The sequence below is a fragment of the Sinocyclocheilus anshuiensis genome, unplaced genomic scaffold, assembly GCF_001515605.1.
Source record: "Sinocyclocheilus anshuiensis isolate Anshui unplaced genomic scaffold, SAMN03320099.WGS_v1.1 scaffold426, whole genome shotgun sequence".
NCBI classification, from domain to species: Eukaryota; Metazoa; Chordata; class Actinopteri; order Cypriniformes; family Cyprinidae; genus Sinocyclocheilus; species Sinocyclocheilus anshuiensis.
Genome location: NW_015542362.1, coordinates 243,470 through 259,053, shown reverse-complemented (window position 1 = coordinate 259,053; position 15,584 = coordinate 243,470). Strand labels below are relative to the sequence as shown.

At 36.4% G+C, this 15,584-nt stretch overlaps 1 protein-coding gene across 2 annotated transcripts in view; it reads left to right on the top strand.

Annotated features, from left to right (window-relative positions):
• LOC107691897 (exocyst complex component 6B-like) overlaps positions 1-4,291 on the top strand; it is a 106,850-nt gene extending 102,559 nt beyond the window's left edge. Inside the window, exon 21 of one of the 2 annotated variants that reach the window (XR_001634590.1) lies at positions 2,714-2,795. Coding sequence is in view for 1 of the 2 variants with exons in the window: in XM_016490734.1 (XP_016346220.1) it covers positions 2,714-2,840 (127 nt within the window). In the remaining variant the exon portion in view is untranslated. Of the gene's footprint in view, positions 1-2,713 lie in introns of both variants that reach the window. The other variant, XM_016490734.1, reaches the window with a different exon arrangement.
• The last annotated feature ends 11,293 nt before the right edge of the window (positions 4,292-15,584 follow it).

The following is a 15,584-nucleotide window of genomic DNA, read 5'->3' as shown; positions in this document are numbered from 1 at the left end:
GTGTGTGTTTGTGTGTGTGTGTGTGTGTGTGTGTGTGTGTGTGTGTGTGTGTGCATCTGGAATCAGAGCACAACTGGCTCGTTGAGGAGAAAAGCTTTCCTTTATTGGAGTGTACTTGAAAAGACAAGGCTTTTTAGTTGCTTAGAGGGGGAAATGAAGATTAAATGTAAGAATATGAGTTTTAATTTGTTTTAAAAAACTCAATCCAGTAAAATCTTGATTGTTTCTAAGTGGGGTAAGCATCCCAACTGAAGAAGTGGACCAGCAGTGATGTGGTTGTGTGTCATACCTCATTGCAGGGATATCCAATATTTCACTGGTACTTGTTGAATGTACAATTTTCTAACATTAAGAACAAGAAAAATGTAGAATAAGAAAAATATAGTATAGAAATGCACCAAACTTATGTCAGTCATAGCAAGCATTTTCAGTTGTATATGTACATGTTGCCAGGGATGTAAAAATGCACTTTAACTTGGACGTGAGGGACAGACTATGGTTTTGTAAATGCTTAATAAATGCAGTTTAATTGTTGCATTTAAGATGATTGATCCATTTTATTTTTACTACTTTTATTATTTTTAACATGAAAATTAATGACTTGTGAGTGTCAATTTATTTGTCAATTTCAAAAGTGAATACATTACATTAATATACTGATAATTGCTTGCTTTTTTATTTTTAAGTGGCACTCCTAGTTCCCCAGAGCATCTATCCACATTAGGCCAGTGTACTCATCTACACAAGGTAGAAGAAAATACGGGTTAACTTACAGTGAGAATAAACATGGTTTGTGCCGACCACAGTATGTTTTTGTGCAGTGAATTATCGCCAACCAAGAGCATTAAACCATCAAAATTCAAGAAACATTTTAAATTCAAACTATAAAGACAGGTCTGTGCCATGTTAATCATTTTAGTTTACAGTGAACAATTTTGCTTGTGTCGGGTTGGTAGCTAATCTCCAATGTAAAATCCTTGCCTGAAGCAGAACCAGTTGAGCGTCACTTCTCTAAAACTCTGTCTTCCTCAATTTCCACTCTTGTTTGTTGAACTCCAGAAGCGAGTCGCAAACTCTCCTGCTCAACAAAGCAAGAATTCCGCACTAGGCGGTGGTGGTTCTTATCACCATGGTAATCACAGACAGCTCTCTGTAATAAAGTAGTGATGCATTTCACTATGGCAATACAGTCATGTATCCGTGGCGATGGCTATCTTGCTTAATACTTTTAGCGAACAAGACTCACAGGATGAGTTGACAGAAGTAGAGCGAGTGGATTTGGTCCTGTGGTGATAATGAAACCGCTTCAGTAACAGATCAACTCTCTCTTCAACAATATTTGTAACTTGAGTTCTGTATTTATAAGGCCCTTATTCTAGACTTTGTAGTATTTTATGGTTTCCTTGAAGTTTGTGAATGTTAATTAAATGGTTTCTTGCAAAAAAGTTAAGGTTTGCCCCGTTCTACCTACTGTCTGACCCTAAACAGGCTTTTTTTTTTTTTGCTACTGCACTTTTAAAAATTATATACATTATGAATACTGCTTTTCAAAATTTTAGGATCAGAAAGTTTTTTTTAAAGGAAATTAATACTTGTATTCAGGAAGGTCACATTAATTTGATCAAAAGTGACAGTAAGACAATGTTAAATAAGATTTAAGAAAGATTTCTTTTACAGAAGATTTATATATAAGTTCTGCTCTCTTCAAATTTCTATTCATGTAAGAATTCTGAAAAAAGTATCTTGGACTCCACAAAAATATTAAGCAGCATGACTGTTTTCAACATTAATAATAAGGAATGTTTTTCGAGCACTAAATCAGTATATTATATAGATTTCGGAACACTGAAGACTGGAGTATTGGCTGCAGAAAATTCAGCTTTGCCTCCACAAATACATTACATTTTAAAATGTATTAAAACAAGTAATAATATTTTGCAATATTATCATTTTACTGTGATCAAATAAATGCAGCCTTGGTGATTATAAGACACTTTCTTCAGAATCGTTAAAAAAAAACCTTAACGACCCCATACTTTTGAATTGAAAGTGTTTTTGTCGACGATTAGCTTAAAAATGTTGCCAGTTTTCAGTTTGAAATGAGCAAGGAAAATACTATTTTCCATAATTTGCCCCCTTGCAATTTTCAGGCTGAGGACTACAGACTATGCAGAATAGAATGTGTTTTTTTTTTCTTTCCTTAATGATGATGGGTCACTTCAGTATTTTGTCAAACTCCGAGAGCTTGGCCAGGATTTGTCTGGTTGCAAATGAGAGGAATGTGCAGGCATTGGCTCAGTGATCTCCAGGCTACTGAGAAGAAGCGTTTGGCACAAGTGGCAGGAAAGTGAGCAGGCTCATTAGAATCTCCATGCAGGACTGCTCCAAGGCTCCTGCATGGAACACCATATGGAGCGCCTTTCTTAACCACACAGTGAAACTCTGTGCCCTTCCTCGAGCTCCTTAGTGGTGCAGCACCCTGTGACCGACATGATGTTAGGTTAAGTGGCCCTCTTGTTTCATATTCATCTCAGGTCATATGAATGACGATCTTGGATTGGTTAGGCTTTCTCTGTTTGGTCTCTCTTTGTTCTGATTTACTGTTACGAGCATTTAATTCTGAGGATACAAGAGTGTCCAAGTGGAAAAACCAATCCATTTTTTCCTATTTTTGCAATCTAATGATGTCTTATGCTTCGTTCATTGTGTGCAGGATGAAGGACACCAGCCGCAAGAACAACATGTTTGCTCAGTTCCGTAAAAACGAACGGGACAAGCAGAAGCTCATAGACACCGTTGTCAAACAGCTGAGAAATCTCATCGCCACCAACCAGGCCTGAGAAAGCCATCGCATCAGCACACAGCCCCACGTCCTGATGAGTTGCCACCAGACTGTGTGGACTGTGCTTGCACACCTCCATTAGTTGGACGTATTGTTCTATTCCCACACAGTCACTTGCACTAACATGCACATATAAATGCACCTCTCTGAAAGGTGCACCTGCTAAACCATCCCGTGCCTGTCTTCCTATGTGACTACCTGAACACATCAAGGACACCAAATCACATTTTGCTCTTTAAAACAGGTTTTGGTTGCCTTTTATTGTCTTGTATTAAGCGTCTTACAAAAGCACTGCTCTCCTGTCACGCAATTTGAATTGCCTTTACAGTAGTTCTAAAGTATTATCTCATTTTTGAATTTGACAACTATAGTTACACTGTATTGTGGATATTACTTCAGTTGCTGCAAAGTTAAAGGAAATTGGAACACTAACTAGACTTGAATATTGCTGTCATAATGTCTAACAGATCAAATTTAAAGGGATAGTTCCCCTAAAATTGATCATTTACTCACCCTCCCTTCTTTCCAAACCTTTCTATCTTCTGTGGAACACAAAAGATAATATTATTATAAGTGTAATTATTGTATTGGAAGTCAGTGATAGCCAAAACTATTAGAAAAAGTCATACAGGTTTGGAGCATATGTGGATAAATGATGACAGAATTATCATTTTGGATGAATTATAATTTTAACATGTGTGAGAATTTAAATGAATATTCTCACAGATGGGTCTAGGGTTCATTTGAGTGCTGATTATAATGAGGGAAGTTCTCAATACAGGGAATCTAGTTACTGCCCTTGTTAAATCTTTCATGTGTAGTAATTGTATACTAGACATACTTCAGCTTTAGTCTGTTACAGCAAAGACATAGATTATAGCTTAATACCTTAAAGAACAACAGCTGTGTGGCAGTTTTGGAGAGGATTAGTTTACTATTGTCTTGAAAATGACCAGGTTAAGATTAAGGTTTGGTGTTTTTTGACTAGACCTCAAATATGCAGAATAGAGGCTTTTGTCTCTTGTATTCATTAATTGCAAATATATCAGCCAGCATTCAATGCCAAAACTGACTAAAGATGTGTAAGGTAGGAACATACTAGAGCAGGCTAATGTCAGCACATTTATACAGTCATGTGAGTTTATTTACACCGCTGTACATTAAAACCTAATATAAATTGCTTTTAGTATTTAAACAGTGTCGTCTTCCCATAACTTTGATATTTACTCTGATAGGAATGAGGGTGCAATATTACGTTTTTCTTTTCAAATTGACCTGAGAGTTTTAGCTAGCAGAGATTGTTGTGTTTAAAGGGAGTTTGCTTTTTCTTTCATTTCCAATTTTACTGACGCAAAAGATGTGTGTTTGAAGCCTGTCCCTTACAATGGATGCAAAACCATTAAATGATAAATGGAATTCTTAATTTTTAGGGACAGAACGAGCGCCATGTCAAATTATTTTGAGCTGTCTTCTGGATTCAGCTCTTTCTGTCTGTGCCTTGAATTTTTTCCATGCCTATCATTGATTGTGTGTGTGTTTTTCCCCCCGCACAGCACCTGGTCTTGGACGTATGACCAGGGAATGGACATGTGCTGGTGGGTGAACGCGAGCGTGCATGAGAACATTCAGCCTTAGCAGACAGCTCTGATTGTAGAGAACAGTACTGACTCCAGAGAGATGCACTGTACAGATTGTTATATTAAACCACTAATGAATATTACAATACTAATAAATTCAGCAAATGCCAACAAATAAGTAATAAATCAAGAATGTGTATTTTTATTTTGCATCTGAATTGTAATTTTAATGGCATTTTACTTTCAGTTTGGGAACGGTCATGAGAGTTTTTTTTATTATTTGTGTGCCATTATAGTATTAATATTTTTAAATAGTTTTGGTATTTCTATGTGATTTTGACATTATTTTTTAACATTTTTATTTCTGTTTAGCTTTAATTGACACCTGTTTCAAATTTAGTGGTTTTATTACTTCAACTTATTTTATTCCACTTTTTTCGCCAAGGTAGCATTTAATTTAATATTTAATTTGACTTTGTCAGCTTTATTTCAATTAACGATTTTTTTTAAAAGGTTAAGTTGTTAACACTTGTCCAGATGTGCACTAACCACAGGTCAGTGGCTCTGATAGCCTCAAAATGTTGATATGAAAGCAGTGCAGTGGAGCATTATGGTGGTCCATGACTTTTTGATGAGACCTCAGATGACCTAGAACTGCTTGATGTACACAACTCTTTCCTTTCCTCCCACTCTATCTTACTCCATCTTCCGCCTTTTCATTGTGGCACAAAACCTGCCTTATCCAATTTTGTGCGATCACTGTCCCGTCATGCAGTGAGAGATGCCCCCTGCCACCACCATTTATGTCTGTGTGTGGAGAACGTTACTGAACTGTGACCACACCACAAACACATTTTCCTTCATCCTCTCAGACGAGACACCGTGGCCCTCCGGGTCTGTTGATCCCCCACATGTTTTGAGCGAGTCGGGCAAAACAAATCTTTTGGGGCTCACTTGAGCGCGACAGGCTTTTTGTTGGGGTTCAGGAACCGAGCAGTGCCAGCTTATAACCGGATGATGAATCCTGCCTCCTACTGCCCATCTCAGCGCCCCGGGACCGATGGCGGAGTTCGGAAGTTCTGGCAGTTACGGCCCTGTTGAGCCAAATGTAAAACTGAAGATTAATTGTTTCTTCTTACGGTCCAAGATAAAGGACTTGCTTGAATGATTTATACTTTTGTCATATAACCCATGGTGAGGGAATTTGGTGATGCAGTCCTCTTGGAAAGTTTTCTATAACCCTTCAATTGGCTGTAATTTCATGCTGGTCGTTCACGGATAACGGTGACTTCACATCCATTCATTGATTGATTCTGTTATTTAACCCTTTTCAAGCTAAGAACCGCTCAAAGGATAGAGAAAAGGAGCGGGGACCTCCTATCGCATCGCATTTTAAGCCTGACCTAAAATACCACACATATGGTACAAAAATACGGTACATATACCTCCATTCAAAAAAGTTGAGGGGACAGATTTTTAAACAGGGACACATTAACTTCATCACAGTAAAGACTTTTACATTGTTACATATACCCCAACAGCAATGTTTGGTTAAAGATTTGAGTTTTGTGCGTGTGTTAGAGAGAAGATGTGATCAAGATCAGGCTTCACATTTGCATGTTGTTTTTAGCAGAACAAAAAGATTGTCCTGTGTCCTCAAATGGGCCATTACAAAGAAGAAGACGGATGATCTGCCAGAAACAGATGTATCTCTTGCTTCAACAGATGTTGCGATCGCCCGGGTTGTGCTACAAATGGTTTTCAGGATGAAACCGATAAATAATGTATTATTTAGAGAAAATGTCTTCATTGCAGATCATGCTCTTCTGCATGCACATTTAGGGAATAATTAAGGAATAATTGGCAAATTATTATGACTATTTTTTATATCAAATTTTTAATTTTTATGTAAGTACTGGGAAATACTAATGAACTACATGTGTATTTAATCATGCAACTGCATAATTCCAAGTTGTTAGCACTATATAACTATATTCAGATGCTGAGAGAAACATCCAGGTTTTTACATGATTTAAAATGTGTATTTCAACTGAAAAAAACGGGGGGTTTTTTTTTTTTTTGCTTATTTTTTGTAAAGTAGAAAATTCCCATTAAGTAAATCTGTTGCACATAATTAGAGAGCAATTTCAGTAAGTTACTCCAACTTTTTTTATCAGGACATATTAAGAGATCAGAGATCCAGTAGATCTTTTCTATTAGCAACGTATGGGAATATCATACTGTATATGCTCGTGTCTGTTAGGTGTACAAACATTTCTTGCGGCAGACCTTGTGTTTAGATCAGTATTGCCTTAGAATATGGTCAAAATGTTAAAACAACCCAAGATGAATGGAGGTGCATTGTAATTCAGTATTTTTGATATCTGATAATGAATTCACTTTAGAAATATTTGTTTTACTAACTCCTCCATTAGGAAAGTCATTGAATGTATCTAGTAAAAGTGGCCTTGTTTTGTGTGTCCTTAGCAGCAGAGGTCAGGTGAGGTCACTGCCGTCTCACTACTGTCTCAATATCCAGAGAGACAACATAGCGTGCAGGGGAGCGTAGAATAAACATTTGCCCAGAACAGAAAAGGAAGAAAAAAATAAATGAAACCGATAAAAGCAGTTTGCCAGCGATAGCGAGGGCTGATAGCATGTCACCCATTTATCTTTGTCTCTTACGGAAGAGAGTTAAAAAAAACCCTGCATGTTTATATGCCTTTATATAAGTTATTGTTAAAATCTGTGAGTGTGTTTGCAAATTGGTCAAATGAAAACGCCGAAGAGGGAAGAACAGTGGCTTGATGTTTGCATAGTGTCTGCCACGGCTTCATATCTGACTGATTATGGAAATATGGTGATCCGTGAACTAATCTCAGTCTGTCTCTTTCTGTCTATGCCGCAGTTTATCTGTTCAGTACCAGGACGGTGACCAACAATCACTTGGCAAACTGATCAAAGCTGTATTTGATGTTGACAGCATACTTATTTTTGCATTGAGATGGATGAACCCCAGTGTAAAAGTAAGACTGATTATTAAACTGATCATGTGTAATAAGTCCGCAATGTGTCAAATAAGCGCCTTAACTTTAATTAGGGAAACGTAAGTGGTTTATGTACATCAAATCCTATTGTTGCCTGTTCCCCTGGTTTTAGTGTAAGACCTGAGAAAAACATGATAAAAAATATTGTCAAAATGTTATACTTTTATTAAGCAATGATGTGTTAAATTAAATCAAACATAAAGACTTTTACAATGTTACAAAAATTTCTATTTCAAAAAAATTGTCCTTTTGAACTTTTTTTTCATGAAAGAATCCTGAAAAAAAAAAACGTATCATAGGTTCCACAAAATAATAAGCAGCACAACTGTTTTTAACTCATAAGAAATGATAATAAGAAATGTTCAAATCACCATATTTGAATGCAGTCTGGAATAATGGCTGCTGAAAGTTTGGCATTGCCATCACAGGAGTATATTACAATAAACTGTATTAATGGTTTTCTATTTGAATATTGTAATGTAAATTGCAATAATATTTCACAATTGTACTGTTTGATCAAGTAAATACAGCCTTGGTAAGTACAAAAGACTTCTTTCAACAACCTAAATAAATATAAACCTAATTTTTCAGTTTTCAGTGCTCTGTTGTTCTAAAAACATTTTAGAAGCAATTGAAATTGGTTTCACTGTCATTTCTAGTTGGTTCGGTTTATTTTAGTTGAGGTGAAAATCTCAACTCGGCCAATTTGTATATCTGATTTCCTGTACATCAACATCGAGATTCACAGGAGACAACCTGAACGTTAAAGGAGAGAGAACTGACAAGACAAAAGGTTGTGAGTGAAAGTGAAGTGAGCGTGTGGGAGAAGATGGAGTGATAGGGGAAGAGAGGAGAGACAGCGAGCGCACGTTCTCCTCTCCTCCAATGAAGATGGATGGCAGCCCACCCTCCCTCTCTCAGTGCTGCTGGGAGGTTATTGATGGGCTCTGGGAGTCAAAGGTTACAGAAACAAAATTCTGGCTTCCTCTGTGCGCTCTCTGTGTGTCCTCCCCTTCAGTCAAGGCGTTTGGGAGGGATTCTGGGTGGGGTTCGGGTTTAATTTGAACACTGACAGCGACACACACCCCTGTTCCTACACAGGGCTGAAGGGGCCCATCTATCATTACTGTGAAGCACCGAGGGTGTGCGTGAATTTGTGTGTGTGTGGGATTGGCGATTTATTGTTACATGGACATGCTAATAGCACTGGCCCCCACAAAGCCAGTGGGTAGTGGGGGTTATCATTGAGCCATCCATCTCCATCCACCTAGCCGCTCAATCACTCCACACTTTCCTCTGAGTTAACACACTTTGTGTGGTAAATCTCCATCAGTCATCTACAATATGGCCATAAGTAATACCTTGTCTACTTTGAATTGCTTTAGCATCAACTTTTTGACCAAGCCAATTTGTTTTAAGATTCTGAGAATCAAAAGTCTACAGTTACTTTGAAGGCTCTGTTCTACAGCATCTTCACATATGGCCAGCACTCCAGGCATCAAGATGCTTGCTCTTTTCATTTTTGCAATGTCACGCCTCTGTATTTTGTTGCGTAACACTCCTTACCTTCAAAAACATCTCTTGTCACGTTTAACAGTTGTTTTCCAACATGAGTGACTTTTAGGACATAAAGCAGGGGGTAAATGAGGAACCTGTTTCTGACTATAATAAAAATGTATTGGAAAACCTAAACCACACATTATCCATTACAGCTGATGCTAGAGACAAAGGACCTGGCATTTTGATTCTTCCCTCTTTTAGACAAAATTGGATTGAATGACTGCTTTGGAATGTAGTTGCTAGGAATTTCGGTTAGATTAGATTTGGACTCCCTTGGTTGTCAGATTCTTTTGGGTCCTGTTACTGTCCAAATGCTGATATCTCTATTTTAGACGCTTGACCTGAAATCAAAACCTCTGCTCTTCAAGAAAAAAATGCGATTTAGGATTTCAACAACAATTTCGATTCAGAGATTTCATGCCAAAGCTGAAGGGTATGTCAAAAAAGGGCTAATTTTTTCCTCTTTAAACTGCTATTTTTACCAAAATCACTCACATGTTCTTCATAGAATCCTAAAAAATAGTTTTCAACACTGATCATAATAAAACATGTTTGAATGTTCAGCTTTTTGCCATCATAGGAGTAAATTACATTTTAAAATGTATTAAAATAGAAAACTGTTCAGTTAAATCATAATAAACAATTATTACAAAAACAGTGTATCATGGTTGGATCTCAAGTCTCCTTCTAGAGGTCCAACATCTTGTAGCTCCAACACACTTGGCTGGAAGTTTCTAGTGAGTATGAAGACCTTGATCAGCTCAGGTTCAGGTGTGTTATTAGGGTTGGCGCTACAGGAGAAGGTCTGGGAGATATACAGATGATTGCTTTCGAGAGCAGAATTGTTCTCATTGGTTCATAATATGACCTCAGTTGGTGTAAACATTGTTTGAATCGATTTGCCCAAATAGGTTTCTGGACCAGCATCCTTGTTGATCCTGGAATATCATTGCAGCAACATTTCTCTCTGATTTTCAGAGGGACATTCGGTTTAGTGTTGTGCGTCTAAAAATAAGTGTGAGATATTGAGTCACTGAGCGTGTGTGTTGTTTGTCTTCTGAGGCATTGACTCTTCTGTGGAATTGTGCTCTCCATATGTTTGCCCACTTCAGAGTCACTTCAGTTACGGTCTTTCGGTTTCACTCACAGATGTTTGCAGGGCAGGGAACAAAACAAGAGCATATGCTGGCTAAATTAAGAGAAGCAAACAATGACGAAACATGTTTCAAACATGTTGTGTTCTGACAAAATTAAATATTTACTTGTGTCATTATTCAGCTATTAGTTATTATTTTATTTATTTTTGTTGGCTTTTATAATTGGACATATTACATAAGTAGCTATAATAATAATTTCTATAATACTAAACTACTTATACTAATTTGATAAGCATAAAACCTGAGAAGGATTTTAGGTCATTTGTTCCTGTCTTAGATATCGTTTTACTTAAACTCACATACTTACAGCAAAACTGAAGGGGATTCACAAGAATATAATCCTTTGTCCCTCATCTGTTTCTTCTCTTCTCCATCTGTTTTGAGGTACAGGAATATGTCTGTCGTTGAGTAGCAGGTTACAAATGTTCTTGCTTTCCCAAAGTGAGGAGATGCGCAGAATTTCTGGATTTTGCCACATAAAGTTGTCAATAATTTGTTAATATCAGTGTGTAATTCTCATTTACCAGGAAGGAACAGACATATTTTTAACAATCCAGAGCAGGGTTTTCCCCTTTTAGAAAACATACTAATACAAATCGTCTCACACTTTACTGAAGTTTTTATAAGTAAATTATAAACTATAGAATTTAGATAAAGTTCTCAAGGTAAAGTTTTCAAGTTTAGCAGGTATTGTGGATTGTTCTCTAGTGTTAGTCTGTTACAAAATAAATGTTTTACTTGTTGAAATAGCCAGCTGCTGGTAATCAATAGTCAAACAATTTTCAAAAACTTTTAGGTCTCTTTATCCTGCTCAAATTACCCAGTTGATATTTGATTTTTCACTCATTTTCTTTATGAAAATGAACCTGTAACTACTGTAACCAGCACGAGAAACATTTTTTTGTTATTTATAAGTTCTCTTTCTCTTTCCATTTTAAATTTAATTGATTTATTTGTAGTTTTTCTACTTAAAATGTTTTTTTTTATCATCACTCTCCCAGAAAAAAACACTGCAAAATGGTATTATTGGTTAACTTTGTTATCTTAGCAGATGAAAAATTGTAAATATTGTAATGTTGCATTGCATGGAATTCTACTGTAAATTACTAAAATACTGTTTTTGCAAATGAACACTATGAATTACCATATAATTAGAGAAAAAAATGTAAAAGAACATTCCCAGAAGTGACGCATAACGTATCATTATGTATATGGTATGTTTTGTTTATTCTTATTTTTGTCATCAGTAATGCGCATTAGGATGTTTTAAGTTACATTTTCTTTTATTTAGTTCATATTTATTGCATAATTTTAGCATTGTGCTTGTTTCCCTGATGCTGCTTTGTTGTTGTGTGTATGAATCTGCACGTCTACAGTATATATATGGACATGTTTTATGAACGCTGATCCATCATTTGATTTTCTATTGTGCCCCCTGTATTATTATGATGGTAATCGATATATTTAAAGATAAAAATGTGATTTTTTTTTTTAGTCAAAGTAGCTTGGAATGTTATCATTATATCACTTAAATATACAGTTATAAGTTTTAAAACAGGCACCACTATGCCATCTTGTAATAGGCTACTGTGAATTTCTGGTAAACTCAGCTGCCAGTTTTTTACAGTAAATTTCTCTTTCTCATGTATGCCTATGACACACTCACCTGTTTTCATTTGCCTGTCTCTCCCACCTCATTTGACCTTGTCTTTCTGAATCATTGCAGCTCTACTCCTGGGTTTTCTGCTTCTGCCTGGAAACTCCCAGAAGCTGGCACAGTGAGTAACGTGTAACTGACTTCCTGCCACACTGGATCCTAAACCCAAAATAATGCCATACACTGTTTTTTTTTAATTTATTTTTTTAGATTTGATCTCAGATAAGAGACAAAATAAACAAAAACAATAAATTGGGCAAAAACGTATGGACAGATTTCATCCTGACCCCACATCCTGTTTTGGAATCTTTGTGTTTGACAGTATTTTACATATTTAAACATTTTCCCAATTTCCATTAGAGCCTCTTTCAGATCCACCACCATGCTTAAGATTTACATAAGATTTATATTTTTGTGTAAACCAGGTACTCCCAAAGCACACTACCAAACAAGCTAGCCTCAAATGATACATTTACATTCAAATATTCCTTTTAGGAGGCAAAGAACAAAGTAATTCAATATCCCCAGAACAGGCTCAGGGTGACAAGAGGACATGAGAAACAACTTGACAGTGTTAATGTGAAACACACTTTCTGCATCTTGCTGTTGAATCGACCCCAGATGGACCTAGAGGCAACCTTGGTTTTGAGTTAGTGTGGGTCACACATGTCCTTTTGAACTGTGCTTGTGACTTGAGATGCTGCATTTGTGTTACAAACATGTTCCAGTAGGTTTTATAGTGAGTTTTGGGTTTCTACATTTATGTGCTGTTCCTGTTATGTTGCATAGAATTCTGGGTCCATGTGTCTTCAAATCTGGCTTTTGTGCATAATTGTGTTTATTCAGTGGACACCAGGACACCAAAATAAGTCATTAACCTCTTTACCGAGTTCACTGATTAATTGTGACAGGCTCTACACAGCTATACATGCAGGATCTTTAAATGTACAATTCTTTGACAATGCTATTAAAAGTGTCATATATATAATGCACAATATTCCAAGTCTTCTTAAGCAATACAATGAAGTTGTGCAAAGGCCAAGGTGTTATTTACTGATGATATTCAACTCTAGTGGCATGTTAAAGTTTGAAATATAGAGCACAAGTTGTATGGACCACATTTCTGAAATAGAAACTGAGACGTTCTTCAAAAAATAAACAAATAAATAAATAAATACAACTTTTTTGTTCCACAGACAAAAGAAAGTCATACGGGTTTTGAATGTCAAGGGTGAGTAAATGATGACAGTATTTTTATTTTCGGGTGAGCCATATTTATAATGCTGTTTCTGGGCCTCACTCAGAAATATCTTGCTCATTTGTTCCCATTTTTTGACTTTTAATATGATGAGTCATGCATTAATGCTGGAATACACTACATGAACTTTACAATATAAACAGGTCTCCAAACACTAGTCAACATACAGTTGCCGACTTTGTAAATGTTTACAGAGGAAAAAAATAGGCATCATGCACTAAACAAGGGAGGATCACAAACTACCACACTTTCAAGTCCTTCTAATCACAATTATTATTAAGAGATACATGACAAATGAAAACAAACTGTTTTAAAAAATGCTAAAAATACCAAACATATATGACTAGATTAAATCATAGTCTGATTCTAAAACACTGTAGTGTGTGTCCATCATATACTGTGATTTTCCTTGAAATCTGTCAGCTCCGACTGCTTAAAATCTGCAGATTGGCTCTGACTTTTTGTATATAGCGCTGACTCAGACTGCAAATATGGGCAAAAATCTGGACAAAATACATGTAGTGTATTCCAACCTTTAGTCAGAGGCTCTTTGTTGGTGCTTTCTGTTTGATAGCCACAAGTGGACAGTAAATAATGATTCCTGTCATAAATCAATAGCACAAGTAAATACAGAGAAGAACTAGATAGCTAAGATAGCTGAAAATCGCATGGGGCTCCGCCTGAATTAATGGCAGAAATTTAGTTCTTGTGTCTCTGAGCCGGTTTTTATGGAAACCACAGTGTTTAATTACTGAAACTCTTAAAGGGGTCATGACGTTGCTAAAAAGAACATTATGTTGTGTATTTGGTGTAATGCAATGTGGTTGTGTGGTTTAAGGTTAAAAAAACACATTATTTTCCACATAATGTACATTATTGTTGGTCCTCTATGCCCCGCCTTTCAAGCCAGATTAGCAGCTGAAAGCCATCAGACCTCCCGATGACCCTTATATTCCGGCTGTGGTCTGTGTAATCAAAGTGAATTGGGATATGCTGATGATTTTCAGATAACGATCTACGTACTATCTAGTATCTGTCATATATAACTCAATTTAAGGAATTATGAGCGCCACAGTGACAGCTGATAATACTCGGTTTCTCTCAGTGCCTGAAGTTGTAGTTGTTCAAAAGAAAGAACAGCAAATGATTCATCAGAGCTTGTTCTTCTTGGGAATTGAAGTATTGTTTACATGGGAAAATACGTGAGCAACGTTAATCACTTTATGGAAAAGTGGATCATTAATGATTATTTCTGGGATATGTGTCTGTGGAAACATTCCCTTTAACGGTTTTATTTGTATATGATTTGAAAACTTGTGGGTTTGATTAATCCTTTAATCGTGTGTGTGGCCCTAATGGTGATTAGTCACTACCTTATTTCCACTGTCATTTCCTTCATTACTGTGAGCCAACTCAGAATGGATTAATTGTGTTTGAATAGCACTGGTGAGTCATGTTACACTCACAGAACATGCTCCTCAGTGTGTCCTCAACAGGAAGTGAAAGTTGTATAATATAGAATATATAGTTACTAAAGGTTTGTGTGTGTGAGACCCTTATAAACCATGTGTTTATTAATGCAATCTCTCCCCTCTTTCATTTCTTGTGACCTCGGTTTGAAACGGTGTTAGTGTTGTTTGTCTTATTTAAAAGCTTTGATCCAACCTCAGCAATGGTGTGTATGTTTGTATGTAAGCCTACTTTGAATTATGTAATAATTCAATATACAAGGGCATAATGCTGTGTCACAAGGTCTCAGGGTCATTGCATATCAGATTCATGTAGCTGGACTGGTGTTTAAATTGCAAGCTAAAAGTCAAAAGAAATTACTTTATACTGTAGGTATATCACACCTCAACTGTGATAAGTTTAGTTTCAAACTTGAAAGAAATAGTAGATCCGATGGATCCTCTGCAGTGAATGGGTGCCGTCAGATTAACAGATGTTAAAAGCATCACGACAGTCCACAAGTAATCCACATGACTCCAGTCCATCACTTAACAAAAAAAGATGTTTTTACTTCAAATAGTTGCTTCTGGCTAAAATGTGGGTCCTTTGTCCATAATATTGATTTCTTCAGTAAAATGTTGCCTCGTCTGAATCAGGAGAGAAGTATGCACAGATCGAGTACCATTTATAAGCGAAAACAATTCAAAGCAGTTCTAAACAAACATGTTGGTGGATTTTGATGAGAGAGGACAAGAGGTGATGGATTTTTTCACTGGAGGAAGCGTTATTATGGATTCTAGATTTTGTCCTAAATCAGTGGTTTATAGTTAAAATGCCTTAATAATGAGTTTTTTTCTTACAAACAACTAGCATTTCACTTCGCAAGACGTTAATTGATGGACTGGAGTCGTGTGAATTAATTGTGGATTGTGTGATGTTTTTATCAGCTGTTTGAACTCTCATTCTGACAGCACCCATTCACTGCAGAGGATCCATTGGTGAGAAAGTGATGTATACAATTTTTCCAATCTGTTCCG